General features: G+C 43.0%; 1 protein-coding gene across 1 annotated transcript in view; it reads left to right on the top strand.

Annotated features, from left to right (window-relative positions):
* The first annotated feature begins 1,586 nt into the window (after positions 1-1,586).
* Positions 1,587-17,106, top strand: part of SLC45A2 (solute carrier family 45 member 2) — a 32,355-nt gene continuing 16,835 nt past the window's right edge. Inside the window, 2 exon segments of the mRNA XM_077816239.1 lie at positions 1,587-2,034; positions 2,906-3,082. Of these exon segments, the coding sequence (XP_077672365.1) occupies positions 1,587-2,034; positions 2,906-3,082 (625 nt within the window).

Here is a 17,106-nt window from a genome sequence, read left to right as displayed (position 1 = left end):
TCAAAGGTTTGGAAAACCTGACCTATGAGAAAAGATTAAAAAACGTGGCATGTTTAGACTTGAGAAAAGAAGACTGAGGGAGGATCTGATAAATCTTTAAATATGTTAAAGGCTTTTTCAAAGAGGATGGTGATCAGTTGTTCTTTATGTCCACTGATGGTAGGACAAGAAGTAATGGGCTTAATTTGCAGCAAAGGAGATTTAGGTTAGAGATTTAAGAAAAACTTTCCTAGCAACGAGTTTCCAACTAGGGGGTAGTTAAGCACTGGACTAGGCTTTCCAGGGAGATTGTGGAATCCCCATCACTGGAGGTTTTTAAGAACAGGTTGGACAAACACCTGTCACAAATGGTCTAGATTCGTTTCATTCTGCCTCAGTGCAGGGGGCTAAACTTGATGATCTCTTGAGGTCCCTTCCAGTCCTACATTTCTGTGATTAATTTATCCTGTATTTGGTAGCTCAGGTAGCTCTTTCACTTCTAGTGATCTTGTAACAATAATAAATACAAAATATTCAGATAGAAGTGTGGTGTTTTTTTTCCAGTTGACAGAGTTCCTTTAAATTATCAGAGTGCCTATCCTGTACTCGGTACAAGAAGTATGGTCTCTGCCCTAAATGGTTTATTTAAATGCAAAATGTAAGCAAACATGAATGGTGGAATATCCCTTCAGTGTATAATCCCTGATCAGTAACAGGTAAGGAAACTTTTGAAATGACTTTCCTTTCCCTTTAGAGAGCAAGGCCTTGTGGTTAAAGCACAGGACTTGAAGTCAAGGGATCTGGGTTCTGTTTCCCAGCTCTGGCACTTCAAGTTATGAGCCAGTGATAACATTTATCTTTGTAAAGTGCTTTGAAATCATACCAGGAAAGGTGATTTCTGGAGCAAATCTCCACCCCCCCACCCCCCGGGTGTGTGCCGAGGTCCTCCAGACAGCAGAACCTGTGTGGATCATTTAAAGCCAGGGGAGTGCAAGTTTTGGGGAGGACTGTGCAGGACGTGCACAATACCTGTCTGACACGGAGCTCTGTTCTGGAGCAGTTCTCTGTCAAAGGAACAGTGGAGATGGCTCTGTGGATCCTTCTTCTCTGGATCTCTGGAGGGGGCATGTTAGGCCCATAGTAGCGTAAGTTACTTTACAGCTATTCAGCAGGCTTCCCGCTACCGTGGAGAATGAGCACACAACCCAGTATTCAGGCTGTTTGCTGAATGGAAGGATGTGGGCCTACGTGCTTTGTATCATAAGTGCCTTATAGCAGTAAAAGTAGTTTTGTTTTTAGGCCAAACCTATGCCCCAGCCCACGAGACATGGGCACCCATTATCTCTTCTTTCCCTGGAAAGATAATCCTTCACTCATGGATAGCTGGGAGCTCTCCAGATAGCCAGAAGCTCAGTTCTGCTAATCTTCACATACACTTCCCCACCCCCTCCTTTCCTAACTTGTGATCTTAGAGGCAGGAAAGTATGTGAGCCCCTCCTCCACCCCAGACCTTTCCCTCTCAGTATGTGAGCCAGGCTCCCTGTCATCCAGAACTAGAACAAACCTTCTCTGAGCCACTTACAGGAACTTCAGGCTTAGCTAGTCCAATGACTTTAATGAAACAGGATTTCAGTCGGGGACTTCCACCACCATCTGAGCTGTGAATTGCTGGCATGGACAGCATCAGAGGGAAGGAAAAAGCTGTGTTGGAATCCTTGGCAGGAGGAAACCCCTTGGGATCAGTGGAGCCTGTCAAAAAGCCCACGGGCAGGCTGATTATGCACAGCATGGCCATGCTTGGCCGGGAGTTTTGCTATGCAGTGGAAGCTGCCTTTGTCACCCCGGTGCTGCTCAGTGTGGGGCTGCCCAAGAGCCTCTACAGCCTGGTGTGGCTCATCAGCCCCATCCTGGGCTTTGTGCTGCAGCCTGTGGTGGGATCAGCTAGTGACCACTGCACCTCTGGCTGGGGCAAGCGGCGCCCTTACATCCTGGCTCTGGGCATTATGATGTTGCTGGGTATGGCTTTGTACCTCAATGGAGACATGATGGTCTCAGGTGAGTGAGCTGCATGTGCTGAGCGAATAGACAAAGCTCATCCTGCTTCTTGAACCAGAAAGAAAAGAGGTTTTTTTCTGTCTGTAAATAAAGGTGAGAACAGGAGCATCACATGACTAGGTCTCACTGAAAGAACTGAGGAACAACATGATCTTTTCCAGGTTCCACCCTAATGCTGCCTGTTATTTGCCAGATTGTTCTGTACTCTGTCTGTGCGAGTACAATTTATTGTATGTTGGTGCGGTTGCTTCAAAGTTCATCTCAATAATGTCCAGGCCCAGACAGATTTAAAGAGCTAACACATGACTCGTTTAATTTGACAGATTTTATTTGTATGGTTCAAATCTGACATCTGCAACTGAATAAGTATTGCCCTTCCCCACCTCCCTGCTCCAAAACCTCGAAACCAGAGTTGGTGTTCATAGCAAATAAAGTCATTATTCATGCCTGTGTTTAATTCAGGAACGTGTAGTGCTGGTGAATAATAGATAAGAAACAACTTCTTGGGGATTATTTTGCATTGGAAATCTTGAGCAAAACTCTGTAAGAATAACATGCTAGAGGCGATTATGTTTCAGCTCAGGATGTAAGCTATTGAAGTTTAGCAGCCCAGGTGGAAAGCTACCTTTGCTATTATAATGGGTTATTCAGGAGAAGAGTTCATTTCTTGAAACTCATGTCTGCTGCGCTGGTAGCTTTCCCTTGAGCTGGTTTAACTGGGATGTGTCTGCCCATATGAAGATACTGTTTGCAGGCACTGAGGGAGAAATAAAATATCACTCTCACAATTGCAGCTCTGTTGCATTTAGTCTATAAACTACTGCAAAGTAGGGAGGCTTTTGTAAAAGTCAGTTTATTTTTCTTTTTGCAGCTTTGAGCCCTGAGCGAGGCAAGCAGCGGACCTGGGCCATAGTCATAACCATGCTGGGCGTAGTGCTCTTTGATTTTGCAGCTGACTTTATCGATGGTCCCATCAAAGCATATTTATTTGATGTTTGCTCTCATCAGGATAAAGAGAAGGGTCTTCATTACCATGCTCTCCTCACAGGTATGCAGAGCCCCTTCTCTCACTCACTGTCTCTGGGGGCAGGGAGTGAGCGGTACGGTTTTTTCCTCTCACTGCACTTCTAATCTTCTTGAATGAACTGATCATCTGATCCTATGCCTCAGTCACGAGTGATTTGTTGCTGGGCTTTTATTCTGGCAAAGGTCAGCTTGTGACTAGAGCTGCAGGGATTCTGCTGCCGAAAGCTCCAGGCATAGACTGAAAAGTGACATTTGCAAAAATTCCTACCTAGGGTTAAGGGTGACTGAACAAAGTTGTCCAACATTCTCCCTTCCCCACTTTTAAAAAAGACATATTGAGTTTTGCAGCCTGTTTTGATTCCTCCCATCTGCCCCCCTGCCCCCCGGCAAAAGTTAGTGAATATCATCTGGATTCAGTGTCCACAGAAGATAAAAGGAATAACACTCCTTTATTAAAAAGAGAAGGAGAGATGCCTAAGCTGCATTGATTGGACCCAAACTTTAGTGGTATTCAGATACAGGTTGGGGCCAACTTGTTATATAGATGTAAAAAGAAAAGGAGTACTTGTGGCACCTTAGAGACTAACCAATTTATTTGAGCATGAGCTTTCGTGAGCTACAGCTCACTTTGAGCTGTAGCTCACGAAAGCTCATGCTCAAATAAATTGGTTAGTCTCTAAGGTGCCACAAGTACTCCTTTTCTTTTTGCAAATACAGACTAACACAGCTGTTACTCTGAAACTTATATAGATGTAGAGGCCAAGATGAAGTTAATAGATCCATACATTTTAAGGTCAAATCCAAATTTCCACAAATTTTGGGGGTGTTTGGGTCCAGGGTTTTGGTTCAGTTTGTTACATGTTTATTTTCTGTGTGAAATTCACTCATGGTGCAGAAGGACAGGGCAAGGCTCTCTGTTCCCCTTAAGTCCCGTGTTGAGGATACACAGGGGATCACAGAAAGTTGCCTGCACTTAAAGGGTCTCCAGCTAGCTCTGGATAGGCCAGTACGGAAGGGCTATGATAGGAGCTGACCAGGTGGTCTGTGGCATCTATGATGATTGTTCAATTCCTGAGGATGGAATAGTGGCTACTGGCAAAGATCCTGTGCCTGGAGCCCTGGCCCCTAGTTGGGGGGATTTCCTGCCCACCTACATTTTATTCTCATAGATTCTGATTACTTGGGCTTTTTGCAAATTAAGTCCATTTAATCCATTACACATACCTAGATAGAAGCTGCTTGACAAAGAGCACAACTGTTAGTTATGTGCAAATGAAGACGTGAGTCTCTATAGCATGTACATTAAATGCATCCCTTCCTCTTTTAGGTTGTTTTTTCATATGACATAATAAGAGCCTAATTGCCAAATGCTGAGTTGTGCAGTTGCAAGTCTCATTTGTGAGTGATGCTGATCTGTGATGAAACAGACTCCAAATATTAATCTTATTCAATGCTGCACAAGAGGGAGGACCATTTTCCTCAAAAAAGACATTCTCAGCTTAATCATTATCATCTGTGATATTTCATGTGTCCAGAAGTATTTTAGGCTCAGATCAAGCAAGGATACAATCCTTGTGCCAAAAGGCACACAGTCTAAAGTCAACATAACACAGTGAATAAGGGTTATAATCAGTCAAGGGAGGGAAAGGAAGGACAATGGTAACAGTAAGATCACATTATGGGGTAAGTAAGGGCATAGGAGGTCTGCCTGTATAGATCAGCTTGCAGGATCAGAGCCTTGTACTGTGTTAGCAAAACACATTTACCTTATGCTACTGATAATACTGTACAGTACTAAAAAAATAAGAGAATTTTAAAAATTCAAGTTTCAGAGTAACAGCCGTGTTAGTCTGTATTCGCAAAAAGAAAAGGAGTCCTTGTGGCACCTTAGAGACTAACCAATTAAATTGGTTAGTCTCTAAGGTGCCACAAGGACTCCTTTTCTTTTTTTAAAAATTCAAGGTAACTCCTGATCCTTTTGAAGTCAGCAGTAGCTTTGCTGTTGACTTCAGTGGAGACAGGATTTCATTTGCAACGTACTTTGAACTGCTTATGCTATTTATTTATTGTGGCAAGGCACCTTCTTGGTCTCACCAGACTCAGCTGTTTAGCCTTGGTGAGACGGGCTTGGGGTAAAACAGTCCCTCTTGGCTGCACAGGGGCAGTCCGCTCCTTCTCTCAGCCAGTCTTTTAGGCTGGTTTTTCTCCCATATGGGACGGAATGCAGCCTCCCCTCCTGGTGAGGCTTGCTGTTCCTTGCCTACTGGCAGCTTGACTCCCCCTCCCCCGCTTCTCCCAACAATAGAGGGTTTAAAAAAAGGTCTCAGGCAGCCCTTAGTTGGAATCAGCTGATCCTAATTGATCTCAGGGAACTCCCTTCTCAGCTGAACCTGATTGACCTGTAGTTACCCCCCCTTCTGGGACTCCTACCCCTCCTGGGACTGTTTTCTACCCTGCCCCCCGCCTTGCAGCTGTCTGTCCTGAGTTTATCACATTATCTTTAGCCTGTTTCTCCTCTGGGATAATGAAAATCAGTGAAGTTGTTTTCACTTTTTGTTGATAGTCCCTTAAAGTTTTTGGTCTCAGTGCTAACATGTTTGGGATGTGAGGACTGCAAAAGAATGTTTATTTGTTTAAAAACTAGCTTTCTTTGGAATTTTTTTCCAAGGCAATATTTCTATTGATCTTAGGTTTTTCTGAAAGCTTGATTTACAAAAATTGTAGGCAGTAGTAGTAATAATCAAATAATTACATTCTGTGAAGCTTCTCATCTTCGAGCACATTACAAACATTAACTGATTCATGGAGACTCACTAATTACTAGGTATTGTCTCAGGAAAAAAAATGTGGTTTTTTTGGTTGAAATCATTTAACACAAAACTAGAGTAAAAGAAAATTCTACTCTGGATTTTAGCAGCCGCTAAAGAAAATAGACTCCTATCACACTACTCTGCAAAGGATTACACATTAATGTAACGGTACACAAATTTAAATGTTTACTCTGTCATTTTACAGAGTTTCTTTGCATACCTGCTCTTTCATTTTTGAGGAAATCTCTAGATTATTTTTTCTAACTTGAGTAGAGCAGAGGAGAAACCCCACATATTACAGTATCTAGCATATAGGAATATTGTAATGGTTAATGAGTTGGTGCATACTGGTGTTTTTTCTCTCTGGTTCAGATTAGTTAATATATTGTAGAGCTCAGTGTTGCCAGCCTTTACTCATACAGGCAATCCTTGCTCACACAGGCAGGCCATGGAAGTCAATGGGATTACTCATGTTAGTCAGAATTATTCACAGGAATGAGATCTGCAGGAGTCAATTTTGGTATTAAGAGCCAGACAGAATTCTAATTCCTCAATGATGATTAGGTTGAGATATTACAGTGTAAGATCGATCACAAGTTGGAGTGCAGTCTCCCTTCTCCCATCCAGGAGTGGAGGGAAAATTAGTTAACTCGAGATGGACATTTGTTCTTAGTAAAGGAAACATTGATTCCTTTTAACTGTGCACAGAATTGCCAACTAAAAAAAGGAAGGAGCGTTAATGAATGAATGGAAAAGCAGAACAGGCAGCAGAGAATATTAAACATTCCTGCTGTTTCATACTTTTCCGTGGGTAAAGAATGAAAATATCTTTTACTCTCTCAGTATATATGGCAAAGATTAGTATGAATAATCTCTGGACCAGCATTTTTTCTTCTAATGTTACTGTATTTCTAGACAGGTTTCAGAGTAGCAGCCGTGTTAGTCTGTATCTGCAAAAAGAAAAGGAGGACTTGTGGCACCTTAGAGACTAACAAATTTATTTGAGCATAAGCTTTCGTGAGCTACAGCTCACTTCATCGGATGCATGCAGTGGAAAATACAGTGGGGAGATTTTATATACATAGAGAACTAGACACGCAGTTACATGCCCTGTATCAGGTCTGAATCCATTTAAAAAAGGGTAGAGATACAAATAGATATGAAGGCCCTAAGCCTGCACTGGGATCTGCTTCGATCTGACTCCTCCTATGTGGAGTCCCAATAAGCTCAGTAGGACTCTCATACGGGCAAAGGAGCCTCTGACTGAATCCTGATGAAGGATCCAGCGTAGATACATTAGTAAGGAAAAATAACGAGGAGTACTTGTGGCACCTTAGAGACTAACAAATTTATTTGAGCATAAGCTTTCGTGGGCTAAAACCCACTTCATCAGATGCATGGAGTGGAAAATACAGTAGGAAGATATATATAGAGAGAGTACATGAAAAGATGGGGGTTGCCTTACCAATTTTAATAAGACAATTCAATTAAAGTGGGCTATTATCAGCAGGAGGAAAAATCACTTTCGTAGAGGTAATCAGGGTGGCCCATTTCAAACAGTTGACAAGAAAGTGTGAGTAACAGTAGGGGGGGAAATTAGCATGGGGAAATAGTTTTTAGTTTGTGTAATGACCCATCTACTCCCAGTCTTTATTCAGGCCTAATTTGATGGTGTCCAGTTTGCAAATTAATTCCAGTTCCAGTTCTGCAATTTCTCGTTGGAGTCTGTTTTTGAAGTTTTTTTGTTGAAGAATTGCCACTTTTAAGTCTGTAATTGAGTGTCCAGGGAGGCTGAAGTGTTCTCCGACTCGTTTTTTAATGTTATAATTCTTGACATCTGATTTGTGTCCTTTTATTCTTTTCATAGGATCATAGAATATCAGGTTTGAAGGGACCTCAGGAGGCCATCTAGTCCAACCCCCTGCTCACAGCAGGACCAATCCCCAACTAAATCATCCCAGCCAGGGCTTTGTCAAGCCTGACTTTAAAAATATCTAAGGAAGGAGATTCCACCACCTCCCTAGGTAACGCATTCCAGTGTTTCACCTCCCTCCTAGTGAAAAAGTTTTTCCTAATATCCAACCTAAACCTCCCCCACTGCAACTTGAGACCATTACTCCTTGTTCTGTCATCAGCTACCACTGAGAACAGTCTAGATCCATCCTCTTTGGAACCCCCTTTCAGGTAGCTGAAAGCAGCTATCAAATCCCCCCTCATTCTTCTCTTCCGCAGACTAAACAATCCCAGTTCCCTCAGCCTCTCCTCAAAAGTCATGTGTTCCAGTCCCCTAATCATTTTTGTTGCCCTTTGCTGGACGTTTTCCAATTTTTCCACATCCTTCTTGTAGTGTGGGGCCCAAAACTGGACACAATACTCCAGATGAGACCTCACCAATGTTGAATAGAGGGGAACGATCACGTCCCTCGATCTGCTGGCAATGCTCCTACGTATACATCCCAAAATGCCATTGGCCTTCTTGGCAACAACGGCACACTGTTGACTCTACTGTTTTGCGTAGAGACTATCCAGTTTGGCCAATGTACATGGCGGAGGGGCATTGCTGGCACATGATGACATATATCACATTGGTAGATGTGCAGGTGAACGAGCCCCTGATAGTGTGGCTGATGTGGTTAGGTCCTATGATGGTGTCCCTTGAATAGATATGTGGACAGGGTTTGCTGCAAGGATAGGTTCATGGGTTAGTGTTCTTGTTGTGTGGTGTGTAGTTGCTGGTGAGTATTTGCTTCAGGTTGGGGTGCTGTCTGTAAGTGAGGATTGTCCTAACTCCCAAGGTCTGTGAGAATGAGGGATTGTCCTTCAGGATAGGTTGTAGATCCTTGATGATGGGCTGGAGAGGTTTTAGTTGGGGGATGAAGGTGATGGCTAGTGGCGTTCTGTTACTTTCTTTATCAGGCCTGTCCTGTAGTAGGTAACTTCTGGGTACTCTTCTGGCTCTGGCAATCTGTTTCTTCACTTCAGCAGATGGGTATTGTAGTTTTAAGAATGCTTGGTAGAGATCCAAGAATGCTTGGTAGGTATTTGTCTCTGTCTAAGGGATTGGAGCAAATGTGGTTGTATCTTAGAGCATGGCTGCAGACAATGGATCATGTGATGTGTCCTGGATGGAAGCTGGAGGCATGTAGGTAAGTATAGTGGTCAGAAGGTTTCCGGTATAGGGTGGTGTTTATGAGGCCATCGCTTATTTGCACTGTAGTGTCCAGGAAGTGGATCTCTTGTGTGACTGGTCCAGGCTGAGCTTGATGGTGGGATGAATATTGTTGAAATCCTGGTGGAATTCCTCAAGGCTTCTTTTCCATGGGTCCAGATGATGAAGATGTCATCAGTGTAGCACAAGTAGAGTAGGGGCATTAGGGGACGAGAGCTGAGGAAGCGTTGTTCTAAGTCAGCCATAAAAATGTTGGCATAATGTTGGGCTAAATTCATTGATGTTTACGAATGCATTGAAATTCCCAGAAGGAAGGCCCTTAAAGAAGTGAAAATGTAATTTATTTGTTTGTGGGTTTGAACCTGGCACCTTCAGTTCTTAACCCAAGTCTCCACTGCTTGAAGTCAGTTTAATTTCTTGTTATTCTTACACAGGTGAAATTCTGGCATTACTGAAGTCAATGGAAAAACTCCCACTGAATTCAGCAGGGCCATGATTTCACTCAATGTGTCCATCCCTGTTAGTGTTACCACATTAGCTCCAGAAGAGGCGGTTCTTGCTTTTAGCTCTGAAGATCTTGGTTTCAAACCCGGCTGCTGTCCCAATTAAGTCATCTTATTTATTTCTGTCATAAATATACAGGGAAGGGTAACTACCTTTCTGTCCACAGTGCTACAAAATCCCTCCTGGCCAGAGGCAAAACCCTTTCATCTGTAAAGGGTTAAGAAGCTAAGATAACCTCGCTGGCACCTGACCAAAATGACCAGTGAGGAGACAAGATACTTTCAAAGCTGGAGGGGGGCGGGAACAAAGGGTCTGTCTGTCTGTCTGATGCTTTTGCCAGGAACAGATCAGAAATGCAGCTCAGAACTCCTGTAAAAATTTAGTAAGTAATCTAGCTAGAAATGCGTTAGATTTCTTTTGTTTAATGGCTGGTAAAATAGTTGTGCTGAATGGAATGTATATTCCTGTTTTTGTGTCTTTTTGTAACTTAAGGTTTTGCCTAGAGGGATTCTCTATGTTTTGAATCTGATTACCCTGTAAGGTATTTACCATCCTGATTTTACAGAGGTGATTTTTTTACCTTTTCTTTAATTAAAAGTCTTCTTTTAAGAACCTGATTGCTTTTTCATTGTTCTTAAGATCCAAGGGTTTGGGTCTGTGTTCATCTGTACAAATTGGTGAGGATTTTTATCAAGCCTTCCCCAGGAAAGGGGGTGTAGGGTTTGGGGGGATATTTTGGGGGGAAAGACATCTTCAAGTGGACTCTTTCCCTGTTCTTTGTTTAACACGCTTGGTGGTGGCAGCATAGGGTTCAAGGACAAGGCAAAGTTTGTACCTTGAGGAAGTTTTTAACCTAAGCTGGTAAGAATAAGCTTAGGGGGTCTTTCATGCTAGTCCCCACATCTGTACCCTAGAGTTTAGAGTGGGGAAGGAACCTTGACAATTTCAATAAAAATCAAAAACTGAAAGGGAGACTAAACACACATGTAGATCTAAGTGTCTGCGTGCCACAGGGCATGAAGTAGCAGCTGCCAATACAGCCTTTATTTTAATGGGTGGTTTGTGTTTTCCCCTTTGTTAGCTGTGTGGTGTGACTGCCTGTGTGGTAGCAAAATGCAGTGGAAGGAAGCGGCTGCTGGAGCAACAACTGATTATTAAAAACGTATCCTCGCACTTCTGCAACTAACTCACCGTTTAGGAATGTGATGGATACAATGCTTATTGTGCTAGTATTAGATTTAATTCAGATCATGGCACTCTCAGTCTACAGGACTGGGGCTGAATGGACCATAGGGAATGATCTCCCATCTCAGCCTCTTGAAATGCTCCCTCCAAATCAGGCTTGAAGAACATTGGGGTGGGGTGTGAGGGAGCCTGCACTGCTGTAGTCCAATCTGTACTGCTTATGGGAGGACTTTGTACCCAGGGCTGTCAATTCAGCATCTCTTATGAACATTAAATCATTTCATTTTTTAAAAACAACAAGCTATTGTGTAAGCACTTGGATTTCTATACCCAGACGAACTAGAATTTAGGAAGCTGTTTCATGTCATGACTCGATAACTATCTATGCCAGGGTGTGAATGAGTCCAGAGCCCATGGCCTTGTGGTTGCAGTCTCTGGCGGTCACCCCACCTCATGGTTGCAGTGTCTGGTGGTCACCCCGCCTTGTGGTTGTAGTCTCTCGTGGTCACCCCACCTAGCGGTTGCGCTAGGGGACGTAGGGGAACCTTGGCCCTTCTGCTCCACCAGGTTCCAATCCCGAGCCCTGCAAGGCCTGTCCCATGCCTTTTATCCTGGGGTGCCTCCCTGAGTCACTTCCTAGCTCCCCCTTCCCTGCAGCAGGCTGCAGTTTGTCCTGGCAAACCTCATGTCCTACCTCATGGGTTGCCCACCCATCTCCGGCCCATAAGAGCTACTGCCCCCTGACGCTCCTCCTCCCGGTCTGGGTCTGGCTGCGTCATCCTCCAGAGCTGGTCCTTCCCCCTGTTCTGTTCACCCCCAACTGAGCTGGCCAGCTCCCCTTTAAACCCACTCACCACCAACGGAGGAGTGGGGCCTCCTGAGCCCAGAACTGCTCTTGAATCCTTTGCTGTCCCGTGAGGGGTTTATACACCCAGTCACACAGGGATTCACTAAAAGCTCTAATTTCTTGTGATGCCGGGAATTCCCTTATAGATATTGTGACATCTTAATAATAATTCTTCAGTAACTTATTAGAGGTTAGGTTTTTGCTTTGTTTTTACTAAATGACAGTGGAGTTTTCTTTCTTTCTCTCTCCAGGTCTGGGTGGTGCCCTGGGTTACCTAACAGGTGCTATGGACTGGGGGAATTCTGTACTAGGAAGATTTTTGGGATCGGAATTCCAGGCGATGTGCATCATTGCGGCTTTGGTTTTCCTAATCTGTCTTACTGTACACTTGTGCAGCATTCCCGAAGCCCCTCTCAGAGATGACAGTACAGAAACTAAGCTCTTGCTGAAAGTGGATGGACCCTCTGCGTATGGTTCCATCGAGAGTGTCAACAATGGTTATCTAAAACCAGGATATGCTGAAAAAAAGACTTTATCTGAGTTGGGGAAATCCACCGAAACACCACAGACACAGGTAATTGTTTTGTAGCCTGTAACATTCCATTTGGGGAAGGTCATAACCATACTACAAGCCTGGAGCCTATGATGCAATGGCAGGTGACGTGATCAGCAAGACCCTCAGGTCCTCTAGAAAAGTAACATGGAAGCAGTAACATTCTTCTAGAGATAGTTACTTTTCTTCATTTTGTCATCATCAGCCAGATTGGTGAAAACTACAGGACAGGCAGCATTGTTTAGTGCTTAGGGAAGGCAACTGAGGAGCAGGAAATCTGGGTTTTCTATTCTAGACCCTTCCATGGATTAATTATATAAGATCAGGCAAATTTCTTAGCCACTGTTTCCCAATATTTCTCCAGATGGGGTTAGCAGTATACCACTTCATAATGAGCTTTAACACCATACTGTGTAGAAAGAACTAGAAACCCAGCTGTGCTCCAATACCTGTGAACAGCTCCTGTTGAAGTCAATGGCACATACACATGGAAGCGCCAAAGGCAAAATACCTGTGTTCACTGCTCTAATTAAGTATGGTATTCAGATCTTGGAAAAGTAAATCCTGGCAATACTGATTGTGTTGTAATTGCTCCTCAATCAGACACACCACCTGTGAGTCAGTGGCAAACAACTGGCTGCTGTGTTTTGTTACTTAGGGGCTTTATCCCTATCCCTTCTCCAGTGTCCCCCAGGTGGGAGCGGGTGCTGAAGGGTTGTAAATTGGCACCTGCATTTTGTTCATTGCATTGAGGCATTTTTTCAAGCCAAGGCGACTGGGAAAATCGCTGAGATGATTCTCTCTGAAAACCATGGGACCATTGTATCTCCAGCATAATGCTAGCCAAGGGAGACAGGCAGGCTTTTGTTTTTGCTGTTACATTGACTACAAGCGTTCAGAATCCTCATTGCATTCTTGTGGTACCCTAGGAAAATGAAATGCTCATCTGTGTGTTTGTTCCTAACCACGGGTACTGAGTTAGTGAGCTGCTTGTTTTGCTTCCATTCTGTGTAAGTGTCTCTGGTTTAAATCTTTGGAAACTAGCTAAATCCTGTGGCCAAAATGTTCAGATCCGGGTGCTTAAAGTTAAGCGCCCAAATCCTCATTTAGGTTCCTAAATAAAAGTGGCCTGATTTTAGGTGTATTACTATTTGTTTATATTTCACTAGCACCTTGAGGCCCCATTGTGCTAGGAACTGAATGAACATAGAATGGATGATAGGCCCCGCTTGGAGGGAAGACAAAAAGAAAGAGACAAACAACAAATAAGTAATTTGTCAGAATTATGGAACTTACACATTACAATGTCTCCCTGCTTTACCCCTGCCATCCCTTTAGCCCAGCTGCAGCAGTCAACATCCTTCACCACCATTGCTCACCAGAGTGTCCAAGGTGCCAAACACCCACCACTCCCTTTGGCCACAGAAGTGCTCAGAAAGGGAGATTTATTGAGAATAGAGAAAGCGGGTCACGTAAGAACATGATAATCAAGCTGCATAATACAGCTAGCCTCTCACCACACAAGCTAATGCCAGTGAATCAATCACACATGATACTTCAGAAAAACCAACCTGTCTTTTCTTGCTGTTTCACTGTCTTCCTCTCTAACCATTCAGTTGAGCAGCTTGCCAGAGACCCAGATGCTGGTGTTGAGGGTCTTGTGTCTCTCAGTGTCATCTTCCTTTCCTCCACCTGACTCATAGCATTCTTATGCATCTCATGTTTCTTTGATGCGCCTGGCTTAGCAGTATCAGTCCAGACACCCTCGCCTTGCCACAGATGTGTGTACCACTCCAGTGCCTCCCTAGAGACACATCTTCTGTCTGTCTCATGCCATATCCACTGAATGTTTTCCAAGTTCATTTACTACCACTGCTAAACCACTTAGCTTCCTATTGTTCTGTCCCCCTTTTATATTTTATTTCTAAACAAGCACCCCTTGAGGCTCATATTTGTTCTAGTCTAAGGACCATGCTCTTGCATATTTATTGTCTCTGCAAGAGGTATCAACCTGAAGCCAGGTTGGTGTGCTTTCAATGAGACAGGCTTGGATTATCTTTGCAATTCCCTCTTCAACTGATTTGTGTTCTATATCAAATATAAATTGATGTTGCTGAAAGCTTCTGTGAAAATTTGTGAGAGTTCAACACCGATCCTTGAACGACACTAAAAAAAACCCTACGTTTACAAAATTGGAACTACCATATAAACTAAAAAAGCACTTGCAAATTGCTTTATAAAGACCTTTCACTAAAAGAGAAGCAGTTCTGTTAACATAATTTTTGCAAAAAGCAATTACTTTGTTTTTTAAGGGCTACCAGTGAATTAGCTAATCTAATTAATGCTGGTGTGTTGTTCCAAGATTAGATACCTTAAAAGCAATCATAGACTTTCAGTATTTATTATGAATCTTTTGACTAAACTCATGGTTCTTCATGGTGATTGAACTGTGTCAAGGTTCCTTCCCCACTCTGAACTCTAGGGTACAGATGTGGGGACCTGCATGAAAGACCCCCAAGCTTATTCTTACCAGCTTAAGTTAAAAACTTCCTCAAGGTACAAACTTTGCCTTGTCCTTGAACCCTATGCTGCCACCACCAAGCGTTTTAAACAAAGAACAGGGAAAGAGCCCACTTGGAGACGTCTTTTCCCCAAAATATCCCCCCAAGCCCTACACCTCCTTTCCTGGGGAAGGCTTGATAAAAATCCTCACCAATTTGCATCAGTGAACACAGACCCAAACCCTTGGATCTTAAGAACAATGAAAAAGCAATCAGGTGCTTAAAAGAAGACTTTTAATTAAAGAAAAAGTAAAAGAATCACCTCTGTAAAATCAGGATAGTAAATACCTTACAGGGTAATCAGATTCAAAACATAGAGAATCCCTCTAGGCAAAACCTTAAGTTACAAAAAGACACAAAAACAGGAATATACATTCCATTCAGCACTGCTATTTTAACAGCCATTTAACAAAAGAAAATCTAACGCATTTCTAGCTAGATTGTTTACTAATTTTTTACAGGAGTTCTGAGCTGCATTTCAGATCTGTTCCCGGTAAAAGCATCACAGACAGACAGACCCTTTGTTCCCCCCCCTCCAGCTTTGAAAGTATCTTGTCTTCTCATTGGTCATTTTGGTCAGGTGCCAGCGAGGTTATCTTAGCTTCTTAACCCTTTACAGGTGAAAGGATTTTGCCTCTGGCCAGGAGGGATTTTATCGTTCTGTATACAGAAAGGTGGTTATCCTTCCCTTTATATTTATGACAAACTGTTATAATATGAATTAGACATCTGGACTGAATGCTTGTCCTCCAACTCGTTGCCAGATCGTTTAGGGCCTGCTTCTGTAACCCTTAGCCATAATGAGTAGCACTTATCCCCATGAATAATCCCATTGACTTCAAATTGATTTCATTGAGACCTGCTGAGTGTTTGGTGCTTTCGAAAAACAGGTCACATTTAGGTGCATGTGATGGGGCCCCATGGCTCCTGTCCTCTTTGCTTTGCACAGACTGCTCAGAGACCTTTTCTATAAAAGATACCACGGTGCAGTTTATTTAGTGTTTCACTCCACCATCTTTCACATACTACTGCGGTCACTGTATTTTACAATGGTATCCAGCTTTGCCAACCCTTCTGCAAAAGGTGGGGGAGAGGGGAAGATGTCTCCTCCCCAAGAACTCCAATTTGCCTGCCACCCCGCCCAACCATTCACATGAAAGGGCAGATTTTGGCCCACTTAAGTTTTTTAATTAGCTACAAAGATTTCAGGAGAAACATAAGTGAGGGAAAGATTATTTTAGCCAAACCTAATTGCCTAACCTTTGGCTGTTTGGTAAATTCATGGGTTTTATTATTTAGTGCCCACCAATACAGTGCTCTGCATTGTACAAACAAATAAGCCACGGTACCGATGCCTATAACATAAAGTCTATTTCAGATTCACATAAAACAGTTTTTGTAGGTGGACTGTAAGAAAACCTCTCTTTGTAAATGGTCTTGTAGTTATGGCATTGGACTGGTACTCAGGAGATCTGGGTTCAGTTCAAGCTTTGCCACAAATTGTGTAAGCTTGGGCCAGACATTTAATCTCTCTGTGCCTCAATTCTCCGTCTGTCAAATGGGATAATAATATTTCTTTCTCCCACCATTTGTCACCTCTTGTCTATTTAGAGCTAAATTGTGACACCTATGCTGAGTAGTATCTCACTCATTGGGTAGTTCCATTGGTTATTTGTGATATAAGACACTACTCAACACAAATAATGTTAACACAATCTGCCCTTGTGTTGTAGGCTCTTCAGGCCAGGGACTTTTTCTCATTGTGTACTTGTACAGTGCTTGAATGCACAATGGATCCGTGATCTCAGTTGGGGCCCTAGGTGCCACTGTAATACAAATAAATAGAGCTGTTCAGAAAAATGGTTTGTTTTTTCTTCCCCTATGGAACATTTTGAGTTTTGGGGAAAATATTTTGGCCAAACCCAAACTATTTAAATTTTGAACTGCCACCATGGTGCCTCATGGACACTGTAATTCAGGTACCCTGTGCTCTCATTGTTTTCTATAAGCCAAGCTCCCTGGTTATACTTCATGTCCCATGAGGCATCGTGGTGTCCCCTCAAGGTGAGGTGATGTATACAGGCAACGTGGCAGCAATGTGTGATGGGAGCTGAAGTCTGGGTGGGGAGACCAGCCCATAGAGGAGAATGGGAACACCTGAGGCACCTGAACTACGACTCCCATGAGGCACCACTGTAGCATTTCACAATAGAAATATTTTGATTTTCAGATTAAACATTTCATTTTCTGCTATTCAGTTTTTCAAGGAAAAAGTGAATTCTGACACTTTGTGAAAAATTCCATTTAGTCGAAAACCCAATCTTCTGCTGAAAAACAGTTTGACAGAAAATTTGGAAATAAATAGTAATATTAATATCAAGAAAGACTTTACCGTATTGGGCTACTCCAGCTCCCAT

This window comes from Eretmochelys imbricata, chromosome 5, assembly GCF_965152235.1.
Source record: "Eretmochelys imbricata isolate rEreImb1 chromosome 5, rEreImb1.hap1, whole genome shotgun sequence".
Taxonomy (NCBI): domain Eukaryota; kingdom Metazoa; phylum Chordata; order Testudines; family Cheloniidae; genus Eretmochelys; species Eretmochelys imbricata.
This window is presented reverse-complemented; position numbering and strand designations above follow the sequence as displayed.